General features: G+C 35.8%; 1 protein-coding gene across 1 annotated transcript in view; it reads left to right on the top strand.

Annotated features, from left to right (window-relative positions):
* The window catches only part of LOC143196479 (homeobox protein invected), a 172,031-nt gene extending 168,491 nt beyond the window's left edge, over window positions 1–3,540 (top strand). The window contains exon 2 of the mRNA XM_076404178.1: window positions 3,179–3,540. Within this exon, the coding sequence (XP_076260293.1) occupies window positions 3,179–3,401 (223 nt within the window). The 3' untranslated portion in view covers window positions 3,402–3,540. The remainder of the gene's footprint in view (window positions 1–3,178) is intronic.
* Window positions 3,541–19,061: the final 15,521 nt, after the last annotated feature.

Here is a 19,061-nt window from a genome sequence, read left to right as displayed (position 1 = left end):
GCGAAATTGTTACTTCGTGTTCTGTATCTATATTACGATTCAAGAAAAATAGTTCACTGTAGTCTATCCAAAGTAGCAGTCAACTCACGTCATCTCAATCTATGACGTTGAAACGTCGCAATGTTGCCGCACTTAAATTTGTTGCACCACCTGTGATATATTATAGAACGAGCATCAGCATACCATCAAACATCTTCCCTAGTCAGCATAATAGCGAGACCTTAACATAACTGAATGCTTATTAACACTTTTAGATAAGATTCTGAGGAATAGATCTCCATTTCTACCATTATTAAAGTAACCGGCGGATCTTTTAATACATGGATGAGAATGGGAAACTATTCATATATTTTATGAATCTATTCCGTTAAGAACTGCAGGTGAACAGCACAATGAAGAAAATTTAACTCGATAAAAATATAAGAATTGTGGTTTCACTATGAAATAATATGATATATCTGAAAAAGAACCATCTTAATAGTAAGAACAGGAGTCGTAGTCCTTTTAAATATATGCTATGATGAAATTTTGTCTGTTCCAATAACGCTAGCATTACTTTCTTTTCACTTTATTTTTGAATTTTGTGTATATTTTTAAAAGAAACAATAAAAAATTTATCACCATCTGATGAGAATCATCTTCATTATATTCTTAGAGTTTCGGTAAATGGAGGTAAAACGAAATGAAACAGTGGTGTTTACATTATGTGACCGTTATTTATTGAAGTAATATAAAAATGTGGAAAATAAAAAATAGATAAAACGGCTGGCAGCGGTGTTACCTGGTGACGAGGCTTGGGCAGTCGATGGTGGCACGTCTAAACCGAACGATGGTCGGTTACTGAATCAATAGAAATCCCGTTCAATAACATCCCAGATCAACGTTTCGGGGTTGCCAGCTATTCGTTATCGAGTTCTAGTTGGCGCTGCTAGCACCCCGCCCGCATTCAACATCTGGGATTTTATTTCTGGGTATTTTGTAGGCTGTTATTCCACTATGTAAAATTCGACATGCCTCAAGGTCGCTACATATTAAAGTAGATTAAACTCTACGACTGTATTTATGTTGTGTATTGAAAGAAACGCCTAATTTTGAAACATGTAAGACTAAGAAGCACTTAAAACGATTACACAAGTTATCCCAATAAACATTCAAATTCAAAATCAGATTTATATTCAATATATATATATATATATATATATATATATATATATATATATATATATATATATATATTGTTTTAGAGCATGGCAATTATTACCTGAAGAAACTGTTGCATTTAGAGAAGTTGAGAATAAAACATCGAATATCATTCAATTTGTCTTAGCCAAGAGCTTATAATTTATCTACAGAACTCTTTTAGTCCTTTAAAAAAAAGCGAAAAATGAACCGAATCTAACTAAATCAATTCCAATTATACCACAAAACTCATCTCTTGTCAGAAAGTCTATAATTTATATAGACGTATGATTTGTTTTTTATACCTAAAAAGTTATTCAAAATAAGCTTTCTTTCTTATATATTGGAGTGTCTTCGACATGTATGTATTTTACCCATATGGAATAAGTATTATTCATGTCATTACTCTTATGAGAAAAATCAATAATTACAATATCATAAAGTCTTATATTATATTGATTTATATATGTGTTATACATTTCCGTCAGCATTTTGATTAACAAGTAGTAACTCTTAAATATTTTGTCATTATATTGAGAAAAGACGGTATTTTAAAGAATGTATATAAATATCATATCAATGGGACTATGTATAGCCTTGATAAATAATTCCATTTCCATTGAATTTAAATATAAGGTTCACTGTAATACGAATTATTGACTTCGTTATTTTATAATTGTTAGGTATGTTCTAAGTGTTAAGTAGATTTTGAATTAAATCAAAATTATTTTGATTTTATAGCTATAAAGTTTATTAAACTAATATAGAAGATCAAAACTCTTCAGGAACTATTAATTTATTTATCAACATCTTAAAGAACTACTTGAACTTATTCACTGGTATACAATTTGATTGTAATATTCAACATATTCTCCAGAAACCATTCACATTGTAGTCATTTTGGCAACGCACCAACTAAATAAGTGGGAAGTGGATGATGGGTAATTCGCGACTACCTGATAAATTAAAAACGGCATTGAATGCTGATACTTTGAATGTAATATTATTTTTCATAATATTATAAATATTTTTATTATTCTAAAACCAAGTGCTATATATAAATTGGAGTAGTAGAAGAGTCTTAGGAGAATGAATAATCAACACGACTTTTATAGATATCGATTTTCTGTTTCTACCAACATACTAGAACCACACATACTGTACACATACTAGAATACCATATCTTATAAAAATGTAGTACGTCACTACCAGATGACCTAAAACATTAACGTATATTTCCCAAAAAATAGTTTTTGCTAATATAAAATTAATGCAAAATTTTATTGGTTTTCATTTTATTAAACTTTACACAACTACATAGAAATAGAAGCATCCAGAGAGACACCAATATACGCTCAGCAATATAATATATAAACAAAAATGATTTAACTTTACCTTTTAGGCTCTGTTTTTTCATATAGGCCAAAATTGTAAAATAATCTTATAAATTCCGGATTTCGTTCTAGTTCACATTTGTTGCATCAAATCCTAACTAGGTTCCGACGGGATCACCTCGCAAGTGCACTCTTTAGAATTTTTATTGAAAACCGAACATACAACCTCCTCCTTCTTTGAAGTCGGTTAAAAAATTGTAGTGAATGCTGATTGTTTGATTAAATTTTTTTTTTCGTAATATTATAAATATTATTATTATTCTAGAACCAAGTGCTATATATAAGGTGCAGCAAAAGTCCAGCTACCATTTTGATTGGGCGCCATCTTAATTATGTGACGTTTAACTCAGTTTCGCTTTAACCATTGTGTTGTGTAGACGTCTTAATTTTATTGTGGATAAATACACGCCACAAGAATGAGCAGAAGTAGGCACAATATTTATTGAAAATAATCGTTCCATTATTGGGACTCAGCGGAAATTACATTCATGGTAGCGGGACTTTTGCAGCATCCTATACAAATTAGAGTAGTAGAAGAGTCGTAGAGGGTAGTAGAAATAAAATATTAAACAACTGATAAATTGATATGTTTTTTTTTCTTCCAGGTCCAAGGACCCGTCGTATAAAGAAACCAGGTGCCAAAGGAGCTGTTCCCGAAGAAAAACGACCTCGGACGGCATTCTCCGGTGCTCAGTTGGCGAGATTAAAACACGAATTCGCCGAAAATCGCTATTTGACCGAGAGACGACGCCAACAGCTCAGCGCCGAGCTGGGACTGAACGAGGCCCAGATCAAAATCTGGTTCCAGAACAAGCGAGCCAAAATTAAGAAGGCCTCGGGTCAGAAGAACCCCCTTGCGTTGCAGCTGATGGCACAGGGACTGTACAACCATAGCACCATACCGCTGACTAAGGAGGAGGAAGAACTGGAAAAGCTTCAGACTCAGAGCAAAGTTACGTAGACGTTGCCATTGTTGTTTTTTTGCCTTAAACGGACTGATAAGTGCGGCCAAACATTGGCGTTTACTTGAAAAGCAATAACTTTTTGTAAAAATGTGCATATTTTATATATAATACCATTTCAGTTGTATATAGCTGTATATATTGATGTTAAAAACAAAGAATATCGTCTTTTACATTACTCTTTATTTTATATAATACGTTTCTCTTTGGCAAAATTTGTAGCTAATATGATTTTTATAATAATTAAACTATTGTATTGTCGTGATTCGTTTCATCATTGATATAATTTTTTCCTATAAAAAAAATCCGGCAAAATTGTACTGTTGATATTGTAGCTCTAAAAATTAATCATTTTATCCCTCGAGAGAGAATTATATAAAAAGCATATTTATTAAAGTGTTTCAAAACTGACTTTTTGTTTAATTTCTTAATAATCCTTTATTCATTCATTGATTATTAGTATCATTCTTAAGGAATTTATAAAAGGAACTAATTTCTGAATGAACAACTTAACGAAGTTTTGAAATAAAAGCTTTAATGCTTTGAAAGCTTCTTAAAAAATATGTCAATATTAAACTTTAACTTAGGATTATTTTTGTTAAAATTTGATCATGTTAACTTGATTATATTAAAATATGTTAAAGGTTATTAGAGTTCGTTAAAGATAACAGGTTAATTGAAAAGTTCCCGGCCTACCAGAGTAAAACAAATTTTTTCAATATAATTCACTTCAATGGTGATACACAGATTATAACGACCCTATAATTTTTCAATACCATTTTTGTAGTACGATTTGTCTTTTGCTTCAAAATAGGCGTCAGTTTTGTCGATTACCCCTTCATTCGACGAAAATGTCTTCCCAGCGAGCATTCTTTTGAGATCTGAGAACAGGAAATAGTCGCTGGGGGCCAGATCTCTAGAATACGGTGGATGGATGGATTTCTACCATCGTTTTCACTGACATGTGGCACGGTGCATTGTCTTTCTGAAGGAGCAATTTGTTTTTTTTATATGCGGCTCTTTTTCGGTGATTTCGTCCTTTAAACGGTCCAATAACTCTACATAATAGTCACTGTTGATAGTCCTTCCTTTTTCAAGCTAGTAAATGAAAATTATTTCATGTGTGTCCGAAAATACAGATGCCATAACCTTGCCAACCGACTGTTGTGTTTTCTTTGCACTTTGTACAGAGCTTTCTCATACCCAAATATTCGTGAATGATATGATATACACCTTCAGTTGTATTCTTCAAAAGCATTTTGTGGATTTTTTAAAGGTTTTCGTCAGTAACAATCTCTTTTGGGCGTCCACTGCGTTCACTGTCTTCGGTGCTCATTTCACCGCGTCTAAACTTAACATACAAATTCTTGATGGTTGATTATCCTAGGGCGGTGGCATTTTCCTGGAAACTCGGCATCAAGCCAAGTTTTTGCATCAACAATTTTTTCTCTTCAAAAAGCAATATTTTATCAACAACGAGAAATTCCTTTTTATTCATTTTTTTCACAATAACAAAAGTTGCTTCACTCAAAATGCTATAATTCTCAAACTAATGATCCGGCAGCTGTCAAATTTACACACGCATCTTTTGACGATTAGGACTAACTAAAAAACATATGGATTTAATTCTTGCAGCGCCATCTATGTTTCAGATTGGGGACTTATCAATTGTCTTGTTAAGTGTTTACATATATACTGATGAATATTTTATTTATAAGGGACGTGTAATAAGAAAAACTGGTGCATTAATATTAATCAAAATATTTTCCAGTACTTTCTACAACTTTGACAGTTTTCTGGCAGCATAGCGATACCGTGTTGAAATATTGGGCATTGATGCTGATAATGATACATCAATCGATCCATTTTCAACTTCTTCAGCAATTCGAAACAGTGTGTTAGCCAAGGAATGTTGCATTGAAATGAACACTACAACACACTGGGTGGGGCAGAATCCGTTTTTTGCGTGATTCTTTCAAAACTTCCACAACTTTTAGCCGAGCGTTGTCATACAAGAGTTCAATTCTTCAAGATTTGATTTAAATAGACATTCTTTTCATACATATGTTCTATTCAACCATATGCACATCAAGACTTTACGCCGTGATCATAACTCTGATGACTCTGGTGATGAAATAATGGCTAACCCATTACTTTTTGCATTTAAGATTGTCAAAGTTGATCCACTTTTCATCGCCAATCACAATACACTATATATAATTGTTCTTTCTTTCATTCACAAAAAATTAAAACACATTTTCTTTGAATTTGTATAGTAACAATTTCCCCCCTTTTCGATCCCATCCCATCGCATAAATATAAGATAAGTATCTGAAAATAGTTGATTCCTCAACTACCACTCTGTCTAAAAGCTCTTTAGAGTTGCGTTTTTTTCAATAGATCTCGCAATTCATCATTATTCAAATTTACTTGAAACTTAGCTATTGAAACACCATTTATAGCGCGGTATCACCATAAGTTTCTAAAAGTGCTTGAGAATTCTTTGAAGTTTGAAGTTTTGAAGAGAAATATCGAAAATGCAATTTTAACTCTTCCGTGATTAGCCTCTGTAAGTCAATAGTACTAACTTGGTTAGATTGTTTAATAATTGTTTACACAGATACTTCGGGTTTTCGTATATCCAATCAAAACGCTTAAAAGCACTTTAGTAGATCGTAATTTTGTTTGGTGTAAGAGGTATTTACTATCTTTTTTTTTATAACACTTGATGTGATAACTTCGCTGGATATATATAGCTAATAAAATATATCTATAAAATTCAATAAAATTATAATCTAATGCAAAGTTGCCAGTATTGTATTATTAGTTTATGCGCATTAATATCATTTTGGTGTATTGCTGTGGTTCTAGTAAATTGTTTTCTTCTTACCTGAGTAGTGATTTTTCCAATTTCGATATCTACAAAGAAAATAAAATGTTCTCTCTTAAACGGTTATCAAAATCGAAACTATGTAGTTAGCGATTTTATTGATTTTGTAACGAACTTGATAACAAGATAACCTTTATACTTATATATACTATATACTATTTCATATTTTAGTCGTAATCTAAATGAGAGAAACGTAATTGTAGAACGGTATTTGTACTCCTTAATATTTATAACTTGGTTTTTTTTTGTTATTTTAACTATAAAATCACCTTCAAATTGTTTCTGTCACACGTTCCATAGAGTAGTGTCTTGGGACTACTCCTATATCAGTTCAATATGTCTGACATCCCAATAAAAAATAAAGAGTACCTGGAACATTTGCCGATGACACCGGTATTATGGCAAAGGATGTATCTCTATCTAAGGCTCTAGAAAAAGTACAAGCAGCGGTTGACAAGATCTACAAATGGAATAGAGACTGGATAATATATCTTAATAGTTCCAACTTTGTCCATGTTAATTTTGTGTTGCGGCGAAATGACAAAAACCTAATTATTCTATCACTTGACGAGTGCCCTATTCCTCAAGCAGAATGAGCTAAATACCTCATAGAATCATGTTAGATAAAAAGCAGAGCAGATTACACTTAAAGTCAAGCATCTGTACTGGTTAGTCGGAAGATAGTCTCAACTTGACCTATAATCGAAGAGATTGATTTATCAGTCAATTATAAAGCTAATTTGAACCTATTCAAATATGGAGTTGCACCAAAATATCAAACCAAATAGTAACACAACGTACCCAAAACAAAGTTCTACGATTAATTACCAATGCTTATCGATACGTAAGCAACGAAGAGCTGCGCGATGACCTCGAAATCGAATGAATATACGAAATGAACCAACATTTCGCCTTAAAACATGAAATAAATTTGTTAAAGTACAGAAACGTGTAAGCAATACAGCTTCTGCGCAACACGCAGGATATCAGAATATTGAAACGAAGCAAACCACATGAATTTGTTTAGTGTGTAAGTGTATTCTTAAGTAGATTACTTTTATTTTAATTTGGGAAATTGATACTGAGGTATTAATCCCGTATTCACCTTGCTTGTGTATTAATGCAAGTACAACAGAACAGTAGTAATACGTCAATTTGTAAATTAAGATAGTACTAAGCATATCAAATATAAAATGTATTTAATAAAAAGAAAATCATTATATGTGTAAAGCGAAACAAGGGATTTTCTAACTGGCCTTTCCACTCTATTACATTCTTTGATATTCGTTTTGGCTGTCAATGAAAGTGTAGATTTTAACTATGGTGTTCCCCGCCCGGTGGTCACTGGATATTTTGAGCAATTCTTTATCCAATTATTGAGCATGTCAATACTACAAATACATTCAAAGAGCTGATGGAGCTTTCGTAAAGTCACGCGATGCGTGTCTCGAGAATTCTTCAAGCGGTAAAACAATTGAGGTTTAAGTCTCCTATCAATTGTCGGGAAGGTGCTTATAAAGATCATACAAATAAGACTTCAAAGAGCCCGGGAAGAGGCAAGCCAAGAAGAGTAGGGGGAATCGTGGTTGTGTAAATACGATTTTTTAACTCGCCCAATTTATGAATTAAGGAGGAACGTATCAAATGTGAAAAGTATTGCCTTTACTCTGGGCAGCTTTGGAAACTGAACATGCTCTAAAAATTATTGAACTTCTGCAGGTCCATTATGATGTTTCCATTAGCTGTGTGCGAGTGCAAAATGATTTGTCAAAACTATCCTCTATGTCAATTATACGAACATATTTTAAAAACAACTATGACGTTCAATGTGATGCTACAAACTCCTTGATCGATTTGATGTTCTAACATTCTTCATGATCAGTTCGCGCTGCATGGTGATATGGCTTCATAACTAATGAAGAATAGGTCAAAGTATTAACAACTGACAAATCATCTGCTATTATAAATTTCAACGGTATCCATTTGGAACAAGTGCAAGAGTTCAAGTACTTGGGATCAGCAATAGAGAAGGCAGTAGTATCTACAGCTAGGTAGTAAGTAGAATGGACCAACCTATGGGGTTTTTGCTTTTCTTACATGGCCTGAAATGAAATAAAATAATTAAGACTAAAACATCTCTTTTTCGATAACTTGTCTTACCAATTTTTTTCTATGGCTCCGATACATTTATACAGCTATAATCTGACATCTGTAATCTTGAGGTTTTTAGATGCTATGCTTAACACAAATTTTACACGTTTATCTTCAAAATCATTCTCGAAATAAAATCATTCGTTTAGGATGTGGCAATCAATGCACAATTGAAGAACTATTTTAAAGACGCACGTTACAGTCGTTTGGACATATTTGTTAAATGGAAGGTGCACGAATTTCCTACAGTCAAACACAGCTGGAAACAGCACTGAGAAATAGAGACATTGTCTGAAGCCAGATCAGCTGCAGTCGACGGACAACTGTGGCAGGATTTAGAAAAATTATTTGTCCTGCGGCATCAATAGTAGCGTATTGGTTGAGAAATAGACACTCCCCTTCAGCGCCGAGCATGAATTGATGATGATGATGGATATTACAGTGAGTTTTAATATTTTGAAGAAACACATAGAACGAGTGTACGTCCGAGATGCTCAGAATGGAACCAAGTCAGGATCTGTTGAGAAAAGAAGGGAAATCGAGGGAAAACCTCACATTTAACACACACGTAAAAAGTTTTCACATATATTAAGTAATTTAGTTCAAAAGCCATTGTTTGCTTTTTAAGCACTAACCATATTGTATGAGAAGCCGTAGAAATATTGCAATCAACTGCTTTATAAATATATTTTTTCCTAATGCACACCTTGTAATTAGATATAAGAGAAAACGTATTCTAAAGCCAAGAAAATACATAACTTATTTTTATGTTTTGGAATAGTTTTTACAACGTAACAGGTTAACTGAAAAGTCCTGACCGCCCTGACACAGATTACGCTACTAGAATTAAATCCATATATGTTTTCTTATCGGATCATTAGTTTGTGAATTATAGAATTTTGAGTGAAACAACTTTTGTTATTGTGAAAAAAATGGTTAAAAAGGAATTTCGCGTGTTGATAAAATATTACTTTTTGAAGAGAAAAAATACAGATGAAGCAAAAACTTGGCTTAATGCCGAATTTCCCGACACTGCCCCAGGAAAATCAACCATCAAGGATTGGTATGCTATGTTTAGACGTGATGAAATGAGCACAGAAAATGGTGAACGCAATGGACGCCCAAAAGGGGTTGTTACCGATGAAAACATTTTAAAAATACACAAAATAGTTTTGAATGACCGTAAATTGAAATTGAATGAAAAAGCAGACACTGTAAAGATATCAACTGAACGTGTGCATCATATCATTCACGAATATTTGGGTATGAGAAAGTGGGTACCGCGCGAGCTTACTTTTGACCAAAAACAACGACGAGTTGATGATTTGGAGCAGTGTTTGGGGACGATCAATAAACCAGTTCATCCGAGTTCACCGAGTCATCCGAGTGGACTACACACGATGAACTAGCTCGAAAGCGTGGGAAAACGCAACAGTTGGCTGGCCAGGTTATGCCGTTTATGTTTTGAGATTCGCATTGGACAATTTTCATTGACTACCTTGAGAAAAGAACAACAACAACGATTATTACATACCGTTATTGGACCGTTTGAAGAACGAAATCGCCGAAAAATAGTGCTGTTTCACCAATATAACGTGTCACAAGTCAGTGAAAACGATGGCAAAAATCCACGCATTGTGCTTCGAATTGCTTCCTCATCCACCGCATTCTCCATATCTGGCTGCAGCTACTACTTCCTGTTCCCAGATCTCAAAAGAATGCTCACTGGGGAGAAATGTTCGTCGAATGAAGAGTTGATCACCGAAACTGAGGCCTAATTTGAAGCAAAGGACAAATCGTACTACAAAAATGGTGTCGAAAAGTTGGAGGGTCGCTATAATCAGTGTATCACCCTTGAATGGAATTATGTTGAATAGAAAAAACTAATTTTGCCAAGATAATGTGTTTTACTATGGTAGATCGAGAACTTTTCAATTGGCCTGTTATAATGGAATGGTTGCCGTATTTGTGAAATATAAATGGTAATAAATGTAACAAATAAATACATACAGTGGTATTAAGAACGACCATTTAACAAAAATTATCATGTTTTTATATCAAATTTTCTCATGTTTTCTCTCGATATTCTATTAGAAGAAGGCTGTTAACTCACAAATAATAAATTTTGCTCCTGTATCGTTTATTGATTAGTGGTTAGATTAATGTTCATCGATCCTTTTTTATTGTTATGGCATCAGTTATGTATCTGCAGTAAGTATCGCCATCTCCCGTACGTGACTAAAGCAGGAAAAACTTGGTGAATCGACACGCAGCGGCCGTTGTCGATCGTTGCGGCAACGCCTTCTTCTACCCAGCCGATCGGCAATAATTGATTAATAGCGTTTGGGCGGCAATAATTCTAATTGATTTAGATTGGTCACGGCCCGAAAACGCATTGAAACGAGACTTTTTATTGAAATTTATACGATTGGCTAGTTAAACGTAGAATGTTTATTAATTTCCGATGACGCAAGTCGTCATCAGCTCACGACTGTTGTTTGAGCTTTAGAAATTTTCCCTCAGAACGTTTTGGTAGTGTGGCTATAAAATAACTGAAAAAGCTGTCTGGAAGTTCTCAGATAGAGATTTGAGCTAGGTTTTTTCCAAAACGGTTTGAACTGTTCTGGTCCTCCAGACCCTTCTTGATATACAAATAACCACTTTAAAATATTTGAACTCCTCATTAGAGCTACAACAGTATATCCTGCAGAGCTGTCATTCTAGAGGATGATTTTTCGACTGTTCGATTTCAGTGTCAATATAGATGGTCCTCCTCTACCAACTCACAATTTTCTTGTAGATTGTCCTTGTAGAACCATTTTTCATTTTCAGTCACAATACGCCACAGACAACTTTTCTTCTTACTAGACAAGCTATGAAACCACGATGTTGAAGTATTATTTTCGATCAAATTATATGGTAATCCTCTTTTCGGATCTTTATCATCGCATATCAACGTTTGTAATTAGTTCATTCATCAAATGTTATCAACAACAACTGTCTGAAAGATTTTTTAATAGTCTTACTAATCATTGTCTTTAAACTTCGAATATAAAACTGTTATTTAATGTAGATAAATCTCATAGCCATCGAATTTAAGAGTTTAAAAGCTTCTATAGTAGTGTAAGCATTTAATTTCGCATTTTCACATATAAATATCGGTGATCAAAATACTCTCAAGCACTTAATATATAACCAATTTTTGAGATCATTTCTGGATATTTTTTATTACATCTTACATCAGTCAGTTTAGTTTAGTGCAATTTTAATCTCCACATTTATTGTTCTAGTACTGAGGTACTTGCATCAATACACAAGCAAGATGAGTGCGTGATAAATATATGAGTATGTATTTCCCAAATGACATTTAAATTATACCATCTGCAGGTTATAGTACTGTACTTTGTTAATATTGGTAATTAATCAAAGTAATTTGTTTTGATACTATTGGATTACTAGTCGTTTTGATGTCTTCAATTCAACCTAATGCTTGTACTTTACAAGTCCAAATGGCCATTATAATTGACCGAAAAAGTAATCTCTTTGATCTTAGGTAACATAGGGAGTATAATAGACTAACCAATATGATTCTTTGATTTTGAATTTGATCTGATCTATTAGTAGCTGTTAGCAATTCGATTTATTTTTCAAGATTTATTAATCTAAATTTATCAATCGTTATAAAGAGAACCCCAAGATGTTTATTTAACACTAAAGTCTCCTAATATTAAACCTTGGACCTAACACTGAAAATATATCTCCGTATTGTTATTTGTATTTTGTTTTTCTTCACTTTTGACTAAAGACATCTTGAAAATAATTCAAGCTGTGTCGCCTCGAGCAAATTGTTGTAGTGTCCAGAAGACATAATATATCATATTTTAGTACAATTTGTTTTGGACGAATTAGTCTTCGATAAGGATGCTATATCTATGGTTGTTACAAATATTTCTAGTTCACAGACCCGGTGGTTTAGCCTATTTGTGCTTCATGTGATAATTATTAAAAACGCCTCTAGATATTTCTTTCCTTTTTATCCTGTTTACTCTTTTATACTGTTAGCCAAGGTGAAAAAAGGTGTACTTATGGGACCAGATGTTAGATGTTAGATGACTTTTGACTGGCCCACAATTCATCACGACTATGACGGATCCTTCAAGAAGAAGGGTGGATTACTTTAAGTCATAGAAATAGATCATAGAAAGGCTTTTAGGCAATTATAAAGACTTTAAATATAGCCAAAATCACCAAAAAAGTGCTAGTAGCATTTGAAGCATTAGGTTGTTGCCTAATGGACAGGATATTAAACAGACGGGGAAAAGATACTAAGAAAAATTCGTCTCTGATGGCATCAGACGATTGTTCAACGCTGCAGAGAGACTTTCCCGATTTTTGCGACAAGCGAAAATGTACAAAGAAGGGCCTCTCTGATAAAAAGTAACGGTTTTACTGTATACTAGAGATTTTATATTGGAAAAAATGTATTCTTAATTGTTTGTAAATAACTTAAAATAATATTTTTCAAAGTCTATTCTCTTTGGTTTTAATGTAATAACTCGTAAACGTTTCGTCCCATAACAAAACGGATATCATTTTCGGATTTATCTCACCCCAAAAACATAAGCGATATTTCACAAAACCTAAACAGCTCTTGGAAATATTTCTTTTTGCGGTGGATAAACATTTCAGTTGCGGTTTCAGTTTCAGTTCGATAAAAATGATACATTGTTAACTTGCAATGTACGATAAACTATATTGGTTTTTATATTCCATTTTTAACCGACTTCAAAAAAGTTGGAGGTTCTATGTGCGGCTGTATATTTTTTTAGTCAAAGTCACGAGTTCTATTCAGAACATTTGTCAAATCACCTAGACTAGGTAACGGACCCCAGGGCCCGAAGCCTGCGTAATTAGTAGAAACAATGATTATTCTTTATTCCTATTTTTTCTCAAAGGGGCTACACTTTTACTTGGCCTACACATTAATACTTGATAAAGTAATTGCCTAATTTATTGAGTAAAAATTTAACACTAATAACAGAAAAATGAAATATTTTTAACAACTGAACCGACTTCAAAAATAAATAAGGAAAATTAAAAAATAATCAAACTTAGATTTTTAAAACAAAAAAATTCTTTAATACAAAATATGAACATAATAGTCGTTGTAATAACTAAATAAAAATTAACAAAACCTTACTTAACCTATCTAATACACGTACTTTTATATTCTACTATATACACATAATTTAGTTTAATATCTACCTAAACCTATTAATCTATTTACAATATTATTTTAACTACTACCAAATAATCACTTTGAAGTCATTTCCGATCATTTATATGTCACAAACTGATATTATAAAATTATAAAGGAAGATATTTTCTAAATTTTTCTTCACAAAACCTAAACAACCCTTGGAAATGTTTTTTGTTAAACATTTCAGTTGGTTCAATAAAAATGTTATATTGTGAACTTGCAATGTATGACAAACTATATTGGTTTTTATACTCTGTTTTATATTTTGTTATATTTTATTTTAATCGTATCAGTTTAACGTGAGCTCCGAACCACGATGCTCAGCATTAAACCTACAGATTATAGAAGGCATCCGGTCTTATCCGACCTGGTTACTGGCGTGACTCGGATCATTTTCCTTGTCGAATTTTACACTCTTGTCTAAGGACAATCACAAATGTTAAATAACCATAAACATAAATTTCCGACCATGCCCTAACAGGATTCGAACCCGCGACTATCGCAACAGTAAGAGGACCTTCCTGTCGCCTTTACGACTGCGCCAACAAAGCCGGCTAACGGTGAAATTGTTGGTTTGTAGTATCTATGTAGAAATATTATAAGTTATTATTATACAGCTTTTACAAAATCAAGAACAAATTTCTAGTAAATCTATACATAAATATTTTTCGCACTCTATTCTCGATGAAATAACACAATAATTCTTGTAATATTATCTTTATTACGTTATTTGTTTGAAAATTAACGGAATTTACAGGCGAAGCCAATATATTTAAAAAAAATTATTATGAATACATTTAAATAAATGTTTCTGTAATTGATTTTTTCCCGATTAATTTAGGCAGTTTCAACGTTAAACTGGACACATATTTTCTGGTTTGTTATTTCTTTATTAATCAAGACGTAACGGAACTTATATTTTACGATATACAGAGTTGTTTTATAGGAAATTTTTCTTTTATTTTTTAGATAAATATATTAATTATGATTCTTATCTGGTGTACGTATGTAAATTTGTTTTTGAATCATGATAATCTAGTTGGCTTGGTTTTGATTGATGACTTGTTATTTCGTTTAATGTAGGCTCCAAACTACTAATAAACTCCTACTAATATTTGGAAAATTGTAAAACTTGCCGACAGTAGCGAACCGTTTTTAAGGCCTTTATTAAAGCACTTTCTGGTTTTACAATAATGTATTGATGAAGAAAATTAGATAACAAATTCCTTTCATAGTACGACCACATATTTTATAAAGGTAATATTAACACTTATACACTATATAAGTGTGTGTATTTTGATGTACTTCAATCTTCTGACTGATTCCTACGCGTTGTCCAGTAGCTTTATTGCTTCCACATTGTTAAAATTTCGTTTTTATGTAATTCCTTTGATTTCTTAAGGTGAAATATTGGATAACTTCGACGATCTAATTGATATCGAGGTCATCGTAGTTCCTCGTTAGTTACGTAGCACAAATCGTTGGTAGGTAATCGAAGGACTTTATTTTGGCAGGATACACTTCTTAACAAATATCTCAGAATTTGGAACATGCGCACTATCCTGCATAGAAAACCATAGAAAAGAGTTTTTTTTTTTTTTTTTGTTCTGGCCTAAAAACCAGGCGGTGGAATGCATGACGCATACCTGGTCGCGGAGACTTGCCCTGGAGTGACAAGTTGGACCGGGTTATGTGGAACTGCCTCTGAGCTTACCAATACACTAAACCGAAAACGCCTCACAACTGACCCCCGTAGGTCGCTACTGCTAATGCGTTAAATTTAGGGATATAGCACCCGGTGATCGGGCAGCCGTTATTAGGCACGAGAGCCCGGCGATTCTATTGATTCGCGAACCTGTGTTAACACACAACTGGGTACTGTTGTATGGGGGCAAAAGTTATGCCTGTAGCGACGGATGAGGCCGTTTCAGCCTGGAAAAGGGGGGAGCTTAGCGGTGACGCGGTGCTAAGCTCCCAGCATGTCGACCAGCTCGCGAACAAGCGCGTTTTCAGAAGAACTTGAGCTGAGTTGTTGTTTGTGGAATGGTTGAGATATGAAGTGCTTGATTTCTGGAGTGTCAGTTTCCCTATGGATTTGATTATTTCTGACAAACCATGGAGCGTTTAATATTCTCCTGAGGAGCTTATTTTGGAAAACTTGAAGCCGTTTGACCTGGTTGGGTGTAACAAACTTGAAGTAGACATTAGATCCGTAGAGGAGTACGGACCGAATTAACATCTTGTAAAATAAGCATTTGATGGAGATGGAAAGTCTGCTAGAAGGGCAGATCAGAGAAGATAGCAGGTTTGCTATCCCCGAACCTTTTTGGATTGCTTTCTGGATTTGGGAATGCCAACCGAACCGCCGGTCGAAGTGAAGACCTAGGTACGTGACGTTATCCAGCCATGGAATTATTGCGGTGTCGATCTTAAGTTGCGAGACGCGCAGTGCGTAACGCTTCTTGTGGAAAATGATGGCCTGGGTTTTCAGGGGGTTGATTTGCAACCTCCAGAATTTGAACCACTTGACCGCATGATCGAGCTGCTTCTGTAAACGCTCATGAATTGTAACTTCGAACCTGGCGGCCGTGAAGAAAGCAGTGTCGTCAGCGTAAAAGGCGACGTCAATATGCTCTTTTCTCGGCATATCTGAAATAAAGAGATTAAATAAGGCTGGGGCCAGCGGGGAACCTTGAGGTACGCCAGCATCGATTTGTTTACGACTGGAAAGTGACGCCCTGATCTTGACCTGGAAAGATCTGTCCGAGAGATAGGACTTGATGAGAGCGGTTAGGTCTTCTGGGAGGCCTAACCGCACGCACTTTGCGAACAATCCGTCGTGCCAGACCTTGTCGAAGGCTTTGGTTAGGTCCAGAAGAACTGCTCCAAGCTTTTTACGTTGGTCAAGAGCATGATGGATGTGTGCAGCCAGACGGGAAGCTTGATGGACGGATGAGTGGTGAGCGCGAAAGCCGAATTGTTCATCTGGAATGATGTTGTTTTCCTTTGTGAAAGAGTTGAGAGCGTAGAGTATTGCCCTCTCGGCAAGCTTCGAAATGGCGCTGAGAAGGCTGATAGGTCTGTAATCAGATGGAGATGATTTTGCTCCTTTCTTGGGTATAACCGCTATATGTGCGTGTTTCCAAGACGCCGGGAAGTGTTGCAGTCTCATGATGGAGTTAATAATGTTTGCCAGTTCTGCGAGTTGCTTATGCGGGAGCTTTTTTAACTGGGTAATCGATATTCCATCGAAACCTGGAGATTTTTTGGTTTGAAGTTTGCCGATCATAGTCTGTAGAGACTTTGGAGATACAAAATGGTTGAGAAGAAAGGCGGGGGTTACTGGTCTTTTGACGGAGTTGGATTCGTTGATGACAGTGTCAATGTCTTTAGTTTTAGTGTTCTGTGCGGGTGGGAGGCATTTCATTTGAGCTTCGTAGGTCTCTGCAAGGAGCTCGACTTTTTCTTGGTCAGTGACTGCAAAATTTCCTGTAACCGCTGACTTCAGGGGAGGGATGACATTGTGCGTCTTCCCCACGAGGCATTTGGAGACACGCCAGAAGGAAGGGGGGCCATCCAGCCTTTGGTCCGCGAGAAATGAGTTCCATTTCATTGCTCGCCAAGTCGAGACGGCCGCCCTTACCCTCTTGCATGCTCTGTTCGCCTCCCTTTTGTCTGCAGCATCAAGGGTGAATCGAGCTAATCTGCATAAACCGTTTTTGATGCGAATTTCACGTTTAAGAGAAGCGGGAAGATTGTTTTTCCACGGCTGGGGTTGTGATGAAATTTTGACTGTGGAAGATTCGTGAGCAGACTGAATATCGCGAGTTAGCTTGAGTACGGCTTCCTCGAGGTGTTCTGGTGTGTTAATTTTCGGAATTGGATCGGATTTCAGGAGAAGAGATTGGTAGTTTTTCCAGTCGGTTTTTTTCCTGAATCTTGTTAGTGGGACTTGAGTGGTGGCGCAGTTTCCGAGTTTGAGAAGGATCGGACGATGATCAGAGTCTAGTTCGTCAAGGACTCGAACTTCGGAATCGCGATTTACGTCTTGAAGAATAAAGAAATCAAGGATTCTTGCTGCGCCTTGAGAGACTGTACTAGGGTGATGGGTGGGTTCATCTGGCAAGGCAAGACCGTAGCCCAGATCTGCACTTAGAGCTACGATGGCGTTACCTGCGGGATTCGCTCTGGAACACCCCCAGGTGGGGTGGTGGGCGTTGAAGTCGCCACCTATTATTTTCGGAAATTTTCCTTCGACGAGTGATCGGTATTCGGCATAGTTGAATGCAGAAGATTTCCTGTACAGGGATGTAATCACGAAGGGACGTTCTTGGATATCGATTTTAATGGAGGTTGTTTCGAAGTTGTTTACTGATAACGATGGAAGGAGCTCGTGTTTGACTCCTTTTCTGACGAGAATGGCGGTTCCACCGCCTCGACCCGGAGTTCTATCGTTTCTGTAGACAAAAAAGTGTTCGAAAGAGAGACGATGCGAAGGTTTCAGGAAAGTTTCCTGGATGAGCACGATGTCGACGTCATAGAATGTTATGACGTCCTCCAATTCCGCTTGCTTTCCGCGTAAGCTATTTGTATTCCATGTCATCAGTATAAGAGATTTCGGAACAGCCATTTCGAAGAGTTAAAGGCTGCTGAAAGTTATAGAGACAGGTAAGTGTTGCCGCTTAGGCGGCGACATTTGGAAAAAGACGAGCAAGTTGGTGAGCCAGGGCGATCACTTGTAGGAAAGCCTGCGGGTCAGTAAACGCCTGCATTGTGGAGTTAAGGTCCGGTGTATTGGTTGGAGCAGGAGTTTGAGTTGGAGCAGGCTGGGTAGCGCTGGCTAATTTTTGGGCTAGCTTTCTGCCACCTTGGTTACTCCATGCAGAACCTTGTGGAGGTCTGGTTTCGGTCGGAATTTTTGGTTTTCTTGGAGCAGGACGGCAGGTGCAACCGCTGAAGTTTGCGGTATGAGTTTCACCGCAGTTGCTGCACTTTGGAGGTGCTTCTGGGATTTTGGTACAGGATCTAGTGTCGTGATGCCCGGCACATTTGACGCACCGTGGGGGGGCTCGGCAATATGAGCTGGAGTGCCCGAAAAGCTGGCAGTTGAAGCACTGCACTGGCTGGCCGTTTCCTCTCTGGACCTCGACCTTCACTGTGATGACGCCGAGTTTGGTCATATATATGATCTGTCGCTCTTCGCGAGGGACAACTACCTGAACAAT

The sequence above is a fragment of the Rhynchophorus ferrugineus genome, unplaced genomic scaffold, assembly GCF_030347505.1.
Source record: "Rhynchophorus ferrugineus isolate W39M unplaced genomic scaffold, kcgeb_rfMv2 rfM4, whole genome shotgun sequence".
Taxonomy (NCBI): domain Eukaryota; kingdom Metazoa; phylum Arthropoda; class Insecta; order Coleoptera; family Curculionidae; genus Rhynchophorus; species Rhynchophorus ferrugineus.
This window is presented reverse-complemented; position numbering and strand designations above follow the sequence as displayed.